Here is a 13279-nt window from a genome sequence, read left to right on the forward strand (position 1 = left end):
TTCCATTCACACCTACAAGTCTAGGTCTTAGTTTCATGATCTCGTGATCCCATCCACACACATAGACTTGGTGAGACTTGGTGAGACTGGCTGCCCTTCAATGAATGTTCTGTTGCCAGTTTTATACCGAGTCAGCTTCCCATATAAAATTACGCCCTGCCAAGGGCGTGTAGAGAGGTGGGAAAGACAAAAAGAAGTCGCAGCCCTACTCGGAAAGTTGAGTTTGACCGTCGGCCTTCTGCGTCTGGTCAGCATCAGTGGGGAGACAAACACTCCAGTCAAACCCTTCAATCTCCTTGAAAAAATCGAAATCCTCCTCGAAGTCGAACTGATGCGGTACCGTCGTTGAACCGGAGGCAGACTGTTCTTGGTTATCGTCATTCCCTACAGAGGCACTGCTGTGTGTCTCAAGAATGGCATCTCCAGCACGAGGTTGTAAAGTGGCATCGACGCAATGCTCGAACGCCGGGTCGAGCGCGGGGTCATACACCTCCAAGGACAGAGGATAGTAAGAGGCATCCACTTGATGATTGTACCGCAGACTGGATCCAGTATTGTCGAACAACGGGCTCCCATATTCTCTCGGGAATGTGAGCTCCTGATTCGTGTACACAGTCGCCGATTTAACCGCCTTTGAAATCCGGCCTTGGGGAGAAGGGCCGTCCAGATGGACGATGCCTTTCCAGGTTCGGAGTGATGGGGGAGTCGTCATTGGTTTCTGGGGCCGGTTTTCGGGGTCGGTGCCTTCGGCAAGCTTGCTCCATGGCGAAAGTTCGTCCTCCATCGTGGTTAGATCGTTAGGAGGAACGGATCTTTGAGACGGAACACCATTGGAGAAATATACTTTGCTCCGTTTCGTGACCTTTTGATCCGCCATGCTATCCGTTGGCGTCTGGGCTGGAGTAGCCGTGGGAATAGGAGTGTAATCGGCAGCTGGTGACTCGAGCTTCCTCCTCTTCTCTCTCTTCTCGGCGGTTTCAAGAGCAGTGGTATCGATGTATAGGGTGTCCTCCAATCCTCTTGTTGACGCCAGTTCTGCGGTCAACATCGAAGTTGGTTCCACAAGCTCGTCGTGCTTTCTCTTCTTAGCCACGGAGGGATACAATATTTGATTGCAGTAGTGCAGAACAGGCTGGTTACCATATGCAGTGCTGTAGGATGTGGGTTGATATTGGTCAAACCAGTACGTACCAGATGGCTGTTCAGTGCTTGTCTCCAACTGATGGTTCGGAAGACCGGCGTGCTGTTGCTGCGATTGTTGGTGTAACAACGACAGACCTTTGTCTGTGATCAGTGGCTCTGAGGGACCTTGGTTGTATTCAATCAGATGTCTCATGGCTGGAAAGTCCGCTGGCAGAGATTGCAAGGAACCAGAGTTTGGTTGGGACACAAGCATGACGGTTGGATAGGGACCATCGCTCATAGGTTGGGCAAGTTGGATCGTTTCCCTTGTTCGTGTCAACCAGCGTCTTCCGTTGAACAAGGTATCGGTATTTACTCACTTTTTTGAAGGTTCCTTCGCCGTCTTCCTGTTTCCACCATTCTTTGGTAGCTTGCGGTTAATCATTGCGGTGCTGCCACTGATTGTTAATTATCAATTCGCTTGACATCTGTGCTCGTGAAAACAACACAATCAAGGACTGACGGAAGTAATTGGAAATATGATGATTAATGGAGTAAGAGGGCTGTACTTGCCCAAATTCTGGATCATGGCCGTATTTTATCTTGATGTATCGAAGCTGTGCTGTAGAAAGAGCCTTGTTGAACTCTCTCTTGTATTCCTGGAGAATGACGTCGCGCTTCTCTCCAGCGAGAAGTTGTTGCAGAACGAAGATTATCTGCTCCTCGGTGTAGGAGATCTGACCAACCATTGTTGCTGATGTGTCGTTCGGGTTTCTTGGGATGGGTAGGTAGGTAGTTCGGGTTGGTGAAAGTGTTGCGTCTCAAGGGGTTGCGGGCATGGAAGAAAGTTGTGCAGTAGCAGAAGTGATGAAGCAGTGGAAGTAACGTGCTGGCAAATATCGACGGTATAAGAAGGCAAGAGGATGCCTGTTGGCAGAAAGAGCGAGTGATTCACAATGGAAGCTTCGTGGCAGGTGCCAAGATGAGTTGTCACAGCGGTCGTGGATCGGATGAGGGAAGCGAAGAGCGGTTGCCTCTTTGCCCTACCTCCCCCCCTTCTCTCCCCTCAGATACAACACAGTGGGCGTTCGAGGTGAAGAAGGAAGGTGAGGCGTATAGATTCCGGCCACTCATGCGTCGTCATCCACTTAGCGAGTTTTTGTCTATTCGAACATTTTTCTTTCTGGTCCAAGTCTAGGTTGGGTAGCTCGGCATATATTGTACGCCTGCGATCACGTCTGGTCTCGCCCTTTGGCTACCCTCTTGGACCATGCCGGTCTCGCTTGTTTAATAAGTCGAGAAATTATTCGCATCGCAGTCTAGACCTATTGCTTGCGTGCAAAGATGCCCCACCAACATGTCACTTGGGTGCCCTCCTCGGCCTCGCCCCAATCGTCCTGGCCATCAAGTGTCCCCTCTTCAATGCACACCAGAGACATCTCTTGACTTCCCATGGTATCTCTGAACAATCTCAAAAGCCGTTTGGTAGTTTCGTCTCGCAAAGGAACCATCACAACAGCGCGTGCGTCGTCTTCAGTAGAAAGCTGTTGCGAAAAAGCGCCAGCCAGAAGGCCCGGATGACAATCGTCGTAGAGTGGATCAGCGGCGAGGACAACCTGTAAGACAGATGAGTAAGCTGAAATGGCTATGGGGTCTAAGATCACAAACCTTGAACTGGTTCTTCTTGTCAAACAAGCTTTGGTCAACCTCATTTTCCCCTGAACCACCCCAGGTCAGGGCTCCTGCGTTCAGTGACCCGCCAAACTTCTCCACGGTCGCCCGGTTGGCCTCGACGTTATGCTGCAGGTTAGACATGATGTCCGGTAAGTCACTCAAGATAACGTGGACCTTCCACAAAGCCGCGGCGGCGAGTCCAAGCAGGCCTGTTCCGGAGCCCAACTCCAATACGGACGGTCGAGGCTGGCCGAGAGACTCGTCGAAGAGGCGGAACAGGGCGGTGGAGCCGATAGACGGTAGGTGTTGCGCCAGTACGTACGACGAGCCCCATGTCTTGTGACCGAGTGAGTCGCCTGTCAGGGGCGGCTCGCGGATGATGAGCTCGAATGTCGGAGTGAGAGCGTCCTCCCGGAAGGGCCACTGTCGCGTGATCTCGCCCATGGCTACACTCTGCGTGTAAGAGGCTGGGTGACCGCGTCTGGGAAGTGGCAACTCGGCCTCTCACATACCTGTTCTTCCACAGCGCTCCGCCATCCTGCGGCTGGCCTCTGACCAGATCTCCTCCTTCTCATCGGCATCTTCGATCCAGGAGAGACTGCTCTTGATGATAGATGACAGGTACATGGACACCTCGCGCCGGAAGTAGACCGTGGCTTCCTGCTCATGAATGATGTCGGATCTCCTGCGCTTGTGACTCCATATCGGAGGGCTGAGTTCCAATTGCTTCAGTGTGTTGAGTAAGTCATCACTTGACGGTTTCTGCCACATCTGCGGGAAATCCTTTGGCTCGAGTAACATGGTTGCTGATTAGAAGTCTATGTGTGGTTGTCTATGTTTTAAGTCGTAAAATTTCCTCAAAAAATTGCAAAAGAGAAGCAGAAAGACGTCGCCCGAGCAAGGAAGAGGCGCGCGCTGTTCGCATTTCAGAAAAAGAGACGTTAATTTAAGAGTCCGGGAAATTTTCTGTGGCGGTCTGGACTCGCCCAACCAAGGACCCCATCGCCAAAAAAACGAGCGTAGCAGCGACTGCGGCCAGTTTGATAAGGAGGTGGGTGGTCCTTATCGCTAAGCTCCGAGATCCGTAAAACGTGGGGTCTAGATCTGGCAGGTGGGGTGTCAACTTTTGGAGGGTCTTTCCCTCCCAAGGTAAATGGGTACAGATGATGCTGATTGGCTAGCCTCATTTGCAAGGCTGCCATCGACCCCTTGTGACCCCACGTCACAGAGAAAGGAAAAAAAAAATCATATATAATCCTCTAATTTCCGCGCAGACTCTGACATTCCTTTTCCTTTCCCTCCCTCAAGCACCGTCCTCTTCAACGCTGCGTTTCTATGCTACAAACGGAGAGATTCGAGCGCAAGCAAGAATCTCTCATTACTGGCATATGAGAAATTCGGAGTAACTTCTTCACACCACTTACCCAATGTCGCCTGCCCAGTGCGGGATCGACGGGTCTGCCCGCGAGGGTCTGGCGTGACTTCACGTCTGCAATTGGCATCAGAAAAGCAGGGCCCGGGCCGCCCTCATGCATACCTTGAGTTCCTCTTGGGGAACGATGGGGAAGATGAGGGTTAATGGACTCGGTGTCCCTATGGGAGAGCCGTTGCGAAAAGATTGTGCAGAGCACTTGAGTGCGATACGCAGCGTCTGGACCCTGGCTGGCCTCGGCCTGTCAGGGACTTGACAATTCAATTCCGATCATTCTGTTGAGGACGGTGCTTCACCAATTTTTTCTCCATGTAAGCAACGATCAATTTGCGCGGTAGCACTTACTCGTGAAACAAGGATACTACTAACGAATAACCAAAACTATCGCTTAGAGACCTTACCGCCCGTTGCATTATCCGCAATATCCTTCCCCTCAGCGCCGCACGCCGTCAAGCCTCATGTGCCTCTCGATGCTCAAACCAACAAACTTACCCACGATCACTTCGTTGACTGCTTTCTGCCGGCCATCCCGTGCACATCCGCGTTGTCTAATGACTGTGACCTGACCTTTTTCTACGGCAGTTCTGCTAACTGCTGCTGGTATTGGTTGGTGCATAGGCCTTCTCCGCTGCCGGCAGGTTGCCCAAGAGGCCTTTCCACACCACGGACTCTGGGTCAGATGAAGCCCAGGCCCTGTTCAAATACCAGACCAGATACCCACAAGCATTATGATTCATGTGGGCTCTCTCGGCGAGCTCTACGATTTCCTCGACATCCTTGATGACTTTCCTGATGTGGCGCTCTATGACGGCGTTTTTCTCGTGAAAGCCGGGAACAGGGGGCAGCCTGTCCTTCTCGGCTGACTGAAGGTGTCTTAAGCAGAGGCCGATCTGTACCGTGACGGAGTCGAAGTCGGCCGGTTTCTCGGATTGAGCCTCCCATTGTCTTAGCTCCAACTGTACCATATCGGCCCAAACCCTGTCTAATGTGTCTGTGTTGGCAAAGCTCGTGACGGTGTCGCAATGTTTCTTGAACCTGTCGTCGAGCGACTTATAGACATTGTATGCCGTCTCAAGCTGCGCGTGGAGCTGGGTCAACAACAGTCTGGTCTCGATAAGCCGTCGCTCACGGAAGCGGATCGCGACCTGAGGGTTGGCGCCGGACAGAGAGCGGCGCGCGACAGCGAGGGTCTTGCTGTCGGTCTGCTTGCTGCGATTAGTCGCATCACGACTCCCCTCACCACCGCCCCCGTCCTCTGTTTGCGTTGGTCCGCTGCTCTTCTTCTCCCGACGCTTTCGACTCTCGGCCGGCGGCTCTTCGCGATCCTCCGACTGGTCCATGAAGGGCGGAACGTCTCGGTTGATGCGAGCCGGGTACGTGGCGGCCCAGACAAGTTCGCCAGGCAGCGCCGCGTAGAGGTCTTCCAAATGATAAGGCGACCGCGACGAGGATCGCGGGTGATAGGGCCGAGGTGGTCGATCGTAGTACGTGTGGTCGTATTCGTAGTACGGCATGTCTCTCAATGTTGACTGACAGCTCCTCGATGTTGATGTATGCTGGATACCTTGTGTGACTCCGTCGGCAGGGGTTGCTAACGAAGACGATCTTGGACGGCAAGCACGCGAGGTATTGAAATACTTATCTTGACGACATTTTCTAGTCTCATGCCTACGGGCGGCTAGGTCGTTCTTCCACATTTCTGCCTTGCCTTTAGGTATATCTATACTCTGCAGAGAACGCTCATTGAGTGACGGGAACCGACTTCCTTTTGAGATATCCAAACATGTGCTGGCTTTCTTCGGCGTACATCAAAGATTTCAAAGGCATCTTACATTAGTCCCTCATATTGCTGTCTCTCACACTGGGGTTCGATGCGGGTAGGCTGTTGCGTCAACAAAGCTGAGCCTTCCTAGGCAGCATGCGGCTGTCGTTTCCTGTGCCAAAGCAAGCAAGCATTTACTAGGAGATGGTGACAACAACGATTTTTGCGGCAAAGGGACCACTATCACAGAAATATTTGCTACCCATTGCCATAACCAATGCCGCATAAAGATGCCATCATGACGCTTATAATAGAGATTTTCCCAGGAGCTCTCGGCCAGATAGTGTACCAAAGTATATGTGATATATTAATCTTGAAGTGTTTGATCATCAAGGATGTTCAATTCCACCCATGTGGTTGGTCGGCCGATCGATCGGTGCAAGGTACCGTACAGAGTACTTGAGTAGCATCTGGCCTGGCTCCAACTCGGTCCCGAGCCCCGACACCGCCGCCACTACCTAGACCCGACCCCCGGGAAAGGCTAACAAACGGCGGCGGGCCGGGAACCGAGTGTGTCTTGGCATGACCCCACTCCCCCCCCCCCCCTTTCCCACTTCTGTAGCTGGTTACTTTCCACACAGGCCGAGTACAGGGTGCTGACGACACCGCCGGAAGTAATTGGTGATTCTGTTCCCGGGAAGCAAACATCGGATTACATCTGCATCTGCACCATCCATCCCTCCAGCAAACTTAGCTCAGAAAAAATGGGTTCCGTCACGAAGCAAACGAGGACCTCCCCCCCTTTCCCGCAGTCGGATGGCAGGAAGAAGACACGTGAAGTTTGACGAATAATGTTTGGGGCGTTCTGTGGCTGACCGCGCAAACACACTACCCCTGCGTCCATCTTACGCGGTAAGGAATGCATCAAACAACATCCTACGATGCTTTTTGTGTCCTCTTTCGTCTCAAAGATTGATGGTTCTCCAACTTCTCAAAACCAACAGATTGAAAAGGGGGGAGGGGTGGGGGATTTAGGGAGATGGGAGCGGACTGCGAAAGAAAGCGCAGTAATAGGAAGCCTCGATAAATGGGGAAACGATCCTTGTCGGTGATCTCTCAGTTTGATGGAACCCGTCTAAATGTTGGCTATCGGGCATTGGAGAAAAACGAAGAGCAAAGACACTTTCCACCCACCCTTGCCTATCCATCTAGGTAGGTGAGAAACTCAACAGGTGAAATACACCCATCTGCCTTTAATCTACCGGTTTACCGTTCATCGTTATTCGGATGCTTACTGTGCCATCCCCCGTAAAAGTGGACCTAGAAACACTACGTTACTGACAAACTGCCGCCAACAAACTCGCGGGAAAGCAACCCCCCGCCCGATAGTACGACGGTATTGATAACCAAAATTGCGGGGAGCTCTGGTGGGAATCGTTGAAGAAGATTTGACATTGGGCCCAATCTCTTATTGTGGAGCGTATCTCCGCCGAAACGGAACGTAACAGAATGGCGGGAAGGCAGAAATATTGCGACGTCACAGTGGGCTCTCTGTCTCCACCCCATCCGTTAAAAGTAAACAAAACATGAAATGATAGAGCAAACTTATCAGGAAAGAAAAGAGGGAAATTACGGAATGGTCTCACATTCCTCCTTTCCATGAATTCTAAGCAACTTACAGATACTCTGTACACAGCTGGGATGCAAGGCTGCGCGCACGGGCGTTTGCCCTTCCGGCGGGCCATGGACTCCTGTTGCAGGTTGTGGAGCAAGGGGGAAATGACGTTGGCGCATAAACAAACGCTTTGTTTACTTTGGCCCCAAGATCCAGAACGTTCGTTGCAATATGAAAGGCGAGGTTCACTCAACCTAAACCCAGGCTAAGGGATGTTTTCACTTAGAGCAAGTAAGATAGTCAAGTCTTCAAGATCAATTTTCACTTCATTTGTATGTGTCTCTCTGTAGTTGACTACCATCTGGTATCAAAACAAAAGTTTGATAAGGCAGAAAGAAAAAAACAAGCAAACGGTGGACGAGGGAGGAGTATCTCCAAAGACGGGAAGCTCTGGCCCATGTCCATGATGCTCCAGTTGGGGGTTTTCCCTAAAAGTCCATGCAGTCCTATATGCTGGTCGGCGATGACCATTCCGTCCCTTTTGTTGGATGCCGTCCCGGTCACACACACATAAAAAATAACTAAAAAGGAAAGAGGAGGAAAATGATTTCGCTGTTGCTAATGCTTTCATGCGGCCGTCCTATCCAGGATTTCGGCGAGATGTTCCCAAGAATTAATCGCTTGTGAAAGAAAACCACCAACCCCGGTATCATAATATCTCTCTTTTCGCCGTACCCTTCTTGGCCGTAATCGTTGTCGATCCATGGATCTCGTCGAGCAGTTTTGGGCGTCCGTCCTTGGTCACCTTCTAAGCGACTGCAATTGCAGGCGGGCATTCCTTGTATATCTCCGTCTTCATCGTTTTCAGCCGCTCGCGCATCTCGAGGAGATCGTGCATCTTCTCTTGGGGCGGGTTGCGCATGTCGGCGATCTCCCAGTGCAGTGTCTCATACTTTTCATAGAATGCCTTGAAACGCGCGGCCTTGGTGACCAGGTCGGGGCTGAGTCCGCGTTGACGCTTGGGGGCTGGCTTGGTCCGGGCGCTCTCGGTGGAGTCGGACGATTCCATGACTTTGCGCTTCTTGGGCGGTGCTGAGTGTTCAAGCTCCGATGCATTCGTTGGCGGTGACGAAGCCAATGGCGAAGATTTGGCCGGTGATGTGTTCTTGCTCTTGTAAGAGACGCCAGACGAGTTGCGGGATGAAGCAAGAGAGACATCTGCGGGGCGTTGCTTGAGGCTGACGGGTGCCTTGATCGGCGCCTTGGGTTTCGCGCGCTTGGCCAGGGGAGCGCCAGAGCTGGAGCTGCTGTCGTCTGCTTCTTCTTCCCGCTCACGCTTAGGTGGCTGTGACTTGGCCGTCTTAACGGCTTCCCGCCGAGGCTGAGGAGACTTGTCCCTAGGTCGCTCAGTCGATCTCTCCACTGGTCGCTCCGCCGGCTTGTCGACCGGCCTGGGCTTTGGCTTGGGTACGGCAATCTTTGGCTTTGGTGCAGGTGCCTCAGCCTTCTTCTTGAGGACAGGCGTGGCCGAAGGTGTGGGTCTAGCCTTGGAAGCCACGATGGTTGCCATGGGCTTGTCCTCTGAAGACTCGGAGTCCGAGTCTGAGTTGGTCACAAACTCTGCAGAAAGAACGCGGCCGTTCTTGCTGGAGGCGGGTGCTCTCTCTTTAGTCTTGCTCGGTGCAGCCTTGGGCGTGATAGCTTTTTTGTTCGTCGACAAGAGGCGCTTGACCTGGGAGTCGGCGGCCTTCTTAGGTTTCGCGGGTAGCGGGTTCGACGACGACCGTGACATTGTTTCACCGCCCTTTGTCTTGAGGACATCCTCGTCGCCGTTGTCGCTTGTTGCGTCACTGACCTTGATCTTGGGTGGCGGTGCAGCCGAAGAAGCTTTGGCAATGTTCGCCTGCAGCTTGCTGAGGATCTTACCCTTTCCTCGTTCTTCCCTCGGTAGGAGCTTCTGCCACTCAATCTCCGTTGTTGCCAGCCGCATCTTGTCGAACTGTCGGATCGCGTTGTCGATCGCCTTCTGCCGGGTATCTTGGGTATCATAATCGTATTTCCACACATCCAACTCTCTCCAGTAATTTTTTCGCAACGCCCACATTTGCGTGTCCGGCTCGAACTGAGCCACCTTCTCCAGGGCGGGCCTGAAGTCTTCCTCTTTGCCCTCCCAGAGGCTTTCCAAATAATCGTAGGGCCGTTCCTGTACCGCCAGCTCGTGGACGATCATCGACCTCTGCTCCTTGAATTTCTCGACAACCTGTTGAGACGACGAGAAGACAGGGTTTGTTGACGGCGAGCTGACGGCTACCAGAGCCGGTGATCCCGATGGCGAGGATTTGCCGCCTCCGTTGCCGTAAGATGCCATACTTGACAGTAGCTTCGACTTGGCCGTCTTCCCCGTGGCCTTCTTGTTGTTCGCCGGTGCTAACCTATCCATGACCCGCGACCTGTAGCTCATGTTAGTCGTGCCTTGACCAGCCTGTCCCAGTCACCATCCACATACTGCTTCTTCGACGCAGTCGCCGCGGCGATGGAGTTCTGCAGATTCTCTATATCCGAGTCCATGCCGGACGACGAAGTCGAAGGGGCGCCCTTCGCTTTGACTTGCTCGGTCTTTTTGGGGACATCGGGGCCGGGTAGCTTCTTCCACAGTGAAGAGGTTTGTGGTAACCGCGTAGCTCGTTTCGTTGATTCAAAGGGTTTCGTAAGGAAGAGGTCGTGAGAGAAGGGATCGCGGATCGGAGAAAGGGTATGGGAGCTAGATCCGTAGAGCAACATCTTGCGGAACACAAAACTCATTAGCACATTTGAGCAAGCAACTTCCACCTGTTGACATTGTCGGGCTTCGTTTGGGAAGGCATCAAGGTTGCGGCATGCGTCCGCGACCAGTAGCGGCGCACCGTTTGCCATGCATGCAGCTCCAGGTACCAGTCCTTCCTTCCCGTCGGCAAGACAATAGGATTGTGCCGGGTGGACCGGAATGTCGGCAGGAAAAGGGTGTTGGGGTCTGCTTACCGGGCTGCTCCCCAGGGCTAACTGGAGGTCCTCACCACTCTGAACGCACTTGATCATGTCCTCAAGAACATTGTCGGAGAGGTTGATGGTGAAGGCCTGTGGAGGTACAGGGTTGCCCGAGGCGGCCGAGCTCTCAAGAATGAGGCCGGTTTCCGGGACCTTGAGCGAAGGCATCGTGGGTCTCTCTTTTTCTCGGGTCATGCGAAGTGGTTGCGTTGTAGGACGGTCGCACTCGCACCTTGCATGCTCCAGTTCGGCTCGGAAGGTGTAGCAGAAAGGGGAGAGCGGGTGCAGTTGAATTGAATGGTCGAGAAAGGAAGGAAAGAGGTTGTCGGGTTGGGTGGCTGAGCTGCGTATATTATTCTCGTAGGCGGGTGATGGGGCGCAGGTAGGCAGGACGTCACATTGTCATGGCAAGTCGAGTTGGGGGGTTTTTTGGTTTCGCCAGCAGTGGATGGAAGGGGGGGTGATGTACTTGGGGCTGCAGACTCCCTTTCTCCGACGGAAGAGGATATCTAAAGTAACGAATTCACCACGGTGACATGAGCAGCAGGGAAAGAATGTTGCCTCGAAGGCAGTGAGGATGAGGATGATGAGGTGAAGGTGAGGGAAAGATGTCGGGATCAAGAACTGGAGGAAGAGTAGCGGAGATGGAGGGAAGCACAGCCAGGTCCCCCAGCCAAAAAGAGGACGGGCGACGGAACCTACAGAGGGCGAGTGAAAGACGGGGAGTGAGTGACTGAGTGAGCCCAGAGCAGGCCGGACCGCAGCAGGGCCACCTACCACAGCCGCCCACTACTGGGTGGGTAAGTAGTGCCGGTACATGTAGAGGGACTTCGAGGGGATGGTAAGCCCGGTTGGTTGCCCGCTAGGAAGGCCCCTAAGGACCGCTGAAGCGTGCTGAACCTACTGGAACGGAGGTCAAGGCCCTGCGTTGCCGCATGTAGACGGCGTGTACCCACCCCCATGCGAGACAGGGTGCCACGCCTGGCCAATAACGGGTACTTGGTGTATACTTTACTGAATTCATCGGCTGAGTTCCCAGAGCGAATGAGGGAGGGGCAGGGAAGGGGGAGACACCGAGTGACTGAGCAGAAGAGGAAGCAGTGGATCCACTCCGTATGCGATCTCACAGCAACCGGCAGCTGTGACTGGCTGAAGAACTAGAGCACGGCCGGGTGGGGGGAGGCAGTACGATGTGTGGTCGACACCTGGCCGTCCTTGTGCTGATACCTCTGATACAGAGTACCTAGCTACCTTTGACCTTCTTGGCGGATACGACAGGGGTTGTCAGGATGATGCCGGGATCCACGAGATGGGCACGTCTAAGTAAGGCACCAGTCCCCGTCGACCGCAAGAGAAAGACGAAGACACAGAGTAACCGGAGAAGAGCGAGAGTGTGAGAATGAGGACAACGACGAGTCTGCTTCCAAGTATGCTCAGTCAGCCCAGAGAAGATGACCACCCCCACAGAGTAAGATGGACGGGCCGGCTGGACGAGGCGTTGCCGAACTGAGTGATGAAGGGGTTATTGTACGAGTTGCATCCTTCGTCAGGGCCAGCCCCGTCACGCAGTCGTGACGCCACATGGGGTACGGAAAGAAAATAAAGGCGAGGACATTGAACGGTGGCCGCGAGACAACACAGTACAGCAAAAGAAGCACCGCAGTCTCAGAGTATCCTCGATAGTGTGGGCAATAGACACATCTTAACCAACCCAGTCGAATGGGCATTTTGCCATGGGCAAATTGTACGACAGGCGACCACTGTCCGACCGGGGCATATACCGGGACTGCACCCGATAGCGGGTGTTTCCTCACTTCGTTCCATAGAAACTCACAGCCCGTTTTTACTCTCACCGTATCACTCCGAGCCTCTCTCTGTCCCCCTTCCATCCTCGCCTCCCGATCACGGGGTCCGGATCCACTTCACAGCATGACATGGTCAGGGAAAAGGATCAGAAGAAACCGTAATAAACAAGGACGAAACTGTAAAGCACACACTTAGCAGCAGATTGGTAGGGGGTACCGTCAATAATATTTAGAGACAACCGGTCCTTTTCTCGCCCGCATCGCATCAAAATACAGAAGCAAAAAAGTCGCCGAGCTGATGCCTCATCATTTCAAGGAGTGCAAGTAGTACAGTTGTGTTTTGGGCTCACTTTTTCCCTGCACGAAATCCGTCGATCTGATCTAGGCATCATCGTCTTGTTCCCACTAGGTGAGCAATGTCACCTGGCTCCTTGTTCTTCGTCTCCCTCGGTCTCCATCGCTTTTGTTTTGTTATGATTCGATATCAAAGAAAAAGGAGAGCAGGGGCACTTGCTGGCGGCTTCTCAACGGGGAACGGAAACGGCAGCGGGCAGCATGTGGCAAACCCCATTCATTCTTGTCTTTGTCTCGCCGTTCCCATGAGCCGCCGTCCTTCTCGAACGACATCCTTGATCTATGTTTCCGTTGTGTGGAGGATAGGAGAACAGCACAACTGTTCGCCTTTTGAGAGAGCATGATGGGAAATATTCCGTCGAGCAGGACTGCGCTCTGTACACACGTGGATGAAAGGGGATACCTTGCTGCTTCATTGCTACGAAATATTTGAACGACGGGCAATCCGTCCAAACTTGACACACGGCCGCGAACCTTAATGGGAACTGATG

General features: G+C 53.1%; 4 protein-coding genes across 4 annotated transcripts; all 4 read right to left on the reverse strand.

The window, feature by feature from the left end:
- Positions 1-205: 205 nt before the first annotated feature.
- On the reverse strand, positions 206-1871 carry CDEST_12206 (uncharacterized protein; the record flags this gene model as incomplete). The annotated part of the gene is made up of 3 exons (XM_062928362.1): positions 206-1448; positions 1503-1574; positions 1630-1871. The coding sequence occupies 3 exons, from the start codon at positions 1869-1871 to the stop codon at positions 206-208; spliced, it is 1557 nt and encodes a 518-aa protein (XP_062784413.1).
- A 441-nt stretch (positions 1872-2312) lies between these two features.
- On the reverse strand, positions 2313-3777 carry CDEST_12207 (Putative lysine methyltransferase, S-adenosyl-L-methionine-dependent methyltransferase superfamily). Its single transcript, XM_062928363.1, has 3 exons — positions 3309-3777; positions 2791-3242; positions 2313-2738 (listed from the first exon to the last, which is right to left on the reverse strand). Exons 1-3 carry the CDS (start codon positions 3595-3597, stop codon positions 2448-2450), a joined length of 1032 nt encoding a protein of 343 aa, XP_062784414.1. The 5' UTR covers positions 3598-3777; the 3' UTR covers positions 2313-2447.
- Positions 3778-4514: 737 nt separating this feature from the next.
- On the reverse strand, positions 4515-5742 carry CDEST_12208 (uncharacterized protein; the record flags this gene model as incomplete). Its single annotated transcript, XM_062928364.1, has 1 exon — positions 4515-5742. The coding sequence occupies one exon, from the start codon at positions 5740-5742 to the stop codon at positions 4816-4818; it is 927 nt and encodes a 308-aa protein (XP_062784415.1). The 3' UTR covers positions 4515-4815.
- A 2168-nt stretch (positions 5743-7910) lies between these two features.
- Positions 7911-11285, reverse strand: CDEST_12209 (Putative winged helix DNA-binding domain superfamily). The gene is made up of 3 exons (XM_062928365.1): positions 10624-11285; positions 10112-10386; positions 7911-10055 (listed from the first exon to the last, which is right to left on the reverse strand). The coding sequence occupies exons 1-3, from the start codon at positions 10822-10824 to the stop codon at positions 8414-8416; spliced, it is 2118 nt and encodes a 705-aa protein (XP_062784416.1). The 5' UTR covers positions 10825-11285; the 3' UTR covers positions 7911-8413.
- Positions 11286-13279: the final 1994 nt, after the last annotated feature.

The sequence above is a fragment of the Colletotrichum destructivum genome, chromosome 8 (assembly GCF_034447905.1).
Source record: "Colletotrichum destructivum chromosome 8, complete sequence".
NCBI classification, from domain to species: domain Eukaryota; kingdom Fungi; phylum Ascomycota; class Sordariomycetes; order Glomerellales; family Glomerellaceae; genus Colletotrichum; species Colletotrichum destructivum.

What these genes read in the sequence shown, in the direction of transcription:
- CDEST_12207 (XM_062928363.1), bottom strand. Translation starts at nt 3,597, where the DNA reads ATGTTACTCGAGCCAAAGGATTTCCCGCAGATGTGGCAGAAACCGTCA. An exon ending in GGAGCGCTGTGGAAGAACAG is followed by an intron (nt 3,243 to 3,308) that starts GTATGTGAGAGG and finishes CGCAGAGTGTAG; the next exon opens with CCATGGGCGAGATCACGCGA. An exon ending in ACAAGAAGAACCAGTTCAAG is followed by an intron (nt 2,739 to 2,790) that starts GTTTGTGATCTT and finishes TCTGTCTTACAG; the next exon opens with GTTGTCCTCGCCGCTGATCC.
- CDEST_12209 (XM_062928365.1), bottom strand. Translation starts at nt 10,824, where the DNA reads ATGACCCGAGAAAAAGAGAGACCCACGATGCCTTCGCTCAAGGTCCCG. An exon ending in TAGCCCTGGGGAGCAGCCCG is followed by an intron (nt 10,387 to 10,623) that starts GTAAGCAGACCC and finishes GTGTTCCGCAAG; the next exon opens with ATGTTGCTCTACGGATCTAG. An exon ending in GCGACTGCGTCGAAGAAGCA is followed by an intron (nt 10,056 to 10,111) that starts GTATGTGGATGG and finishes CATGAGCTACAG; the next exon opens with GTCGCGGGTCATGGATAGGT.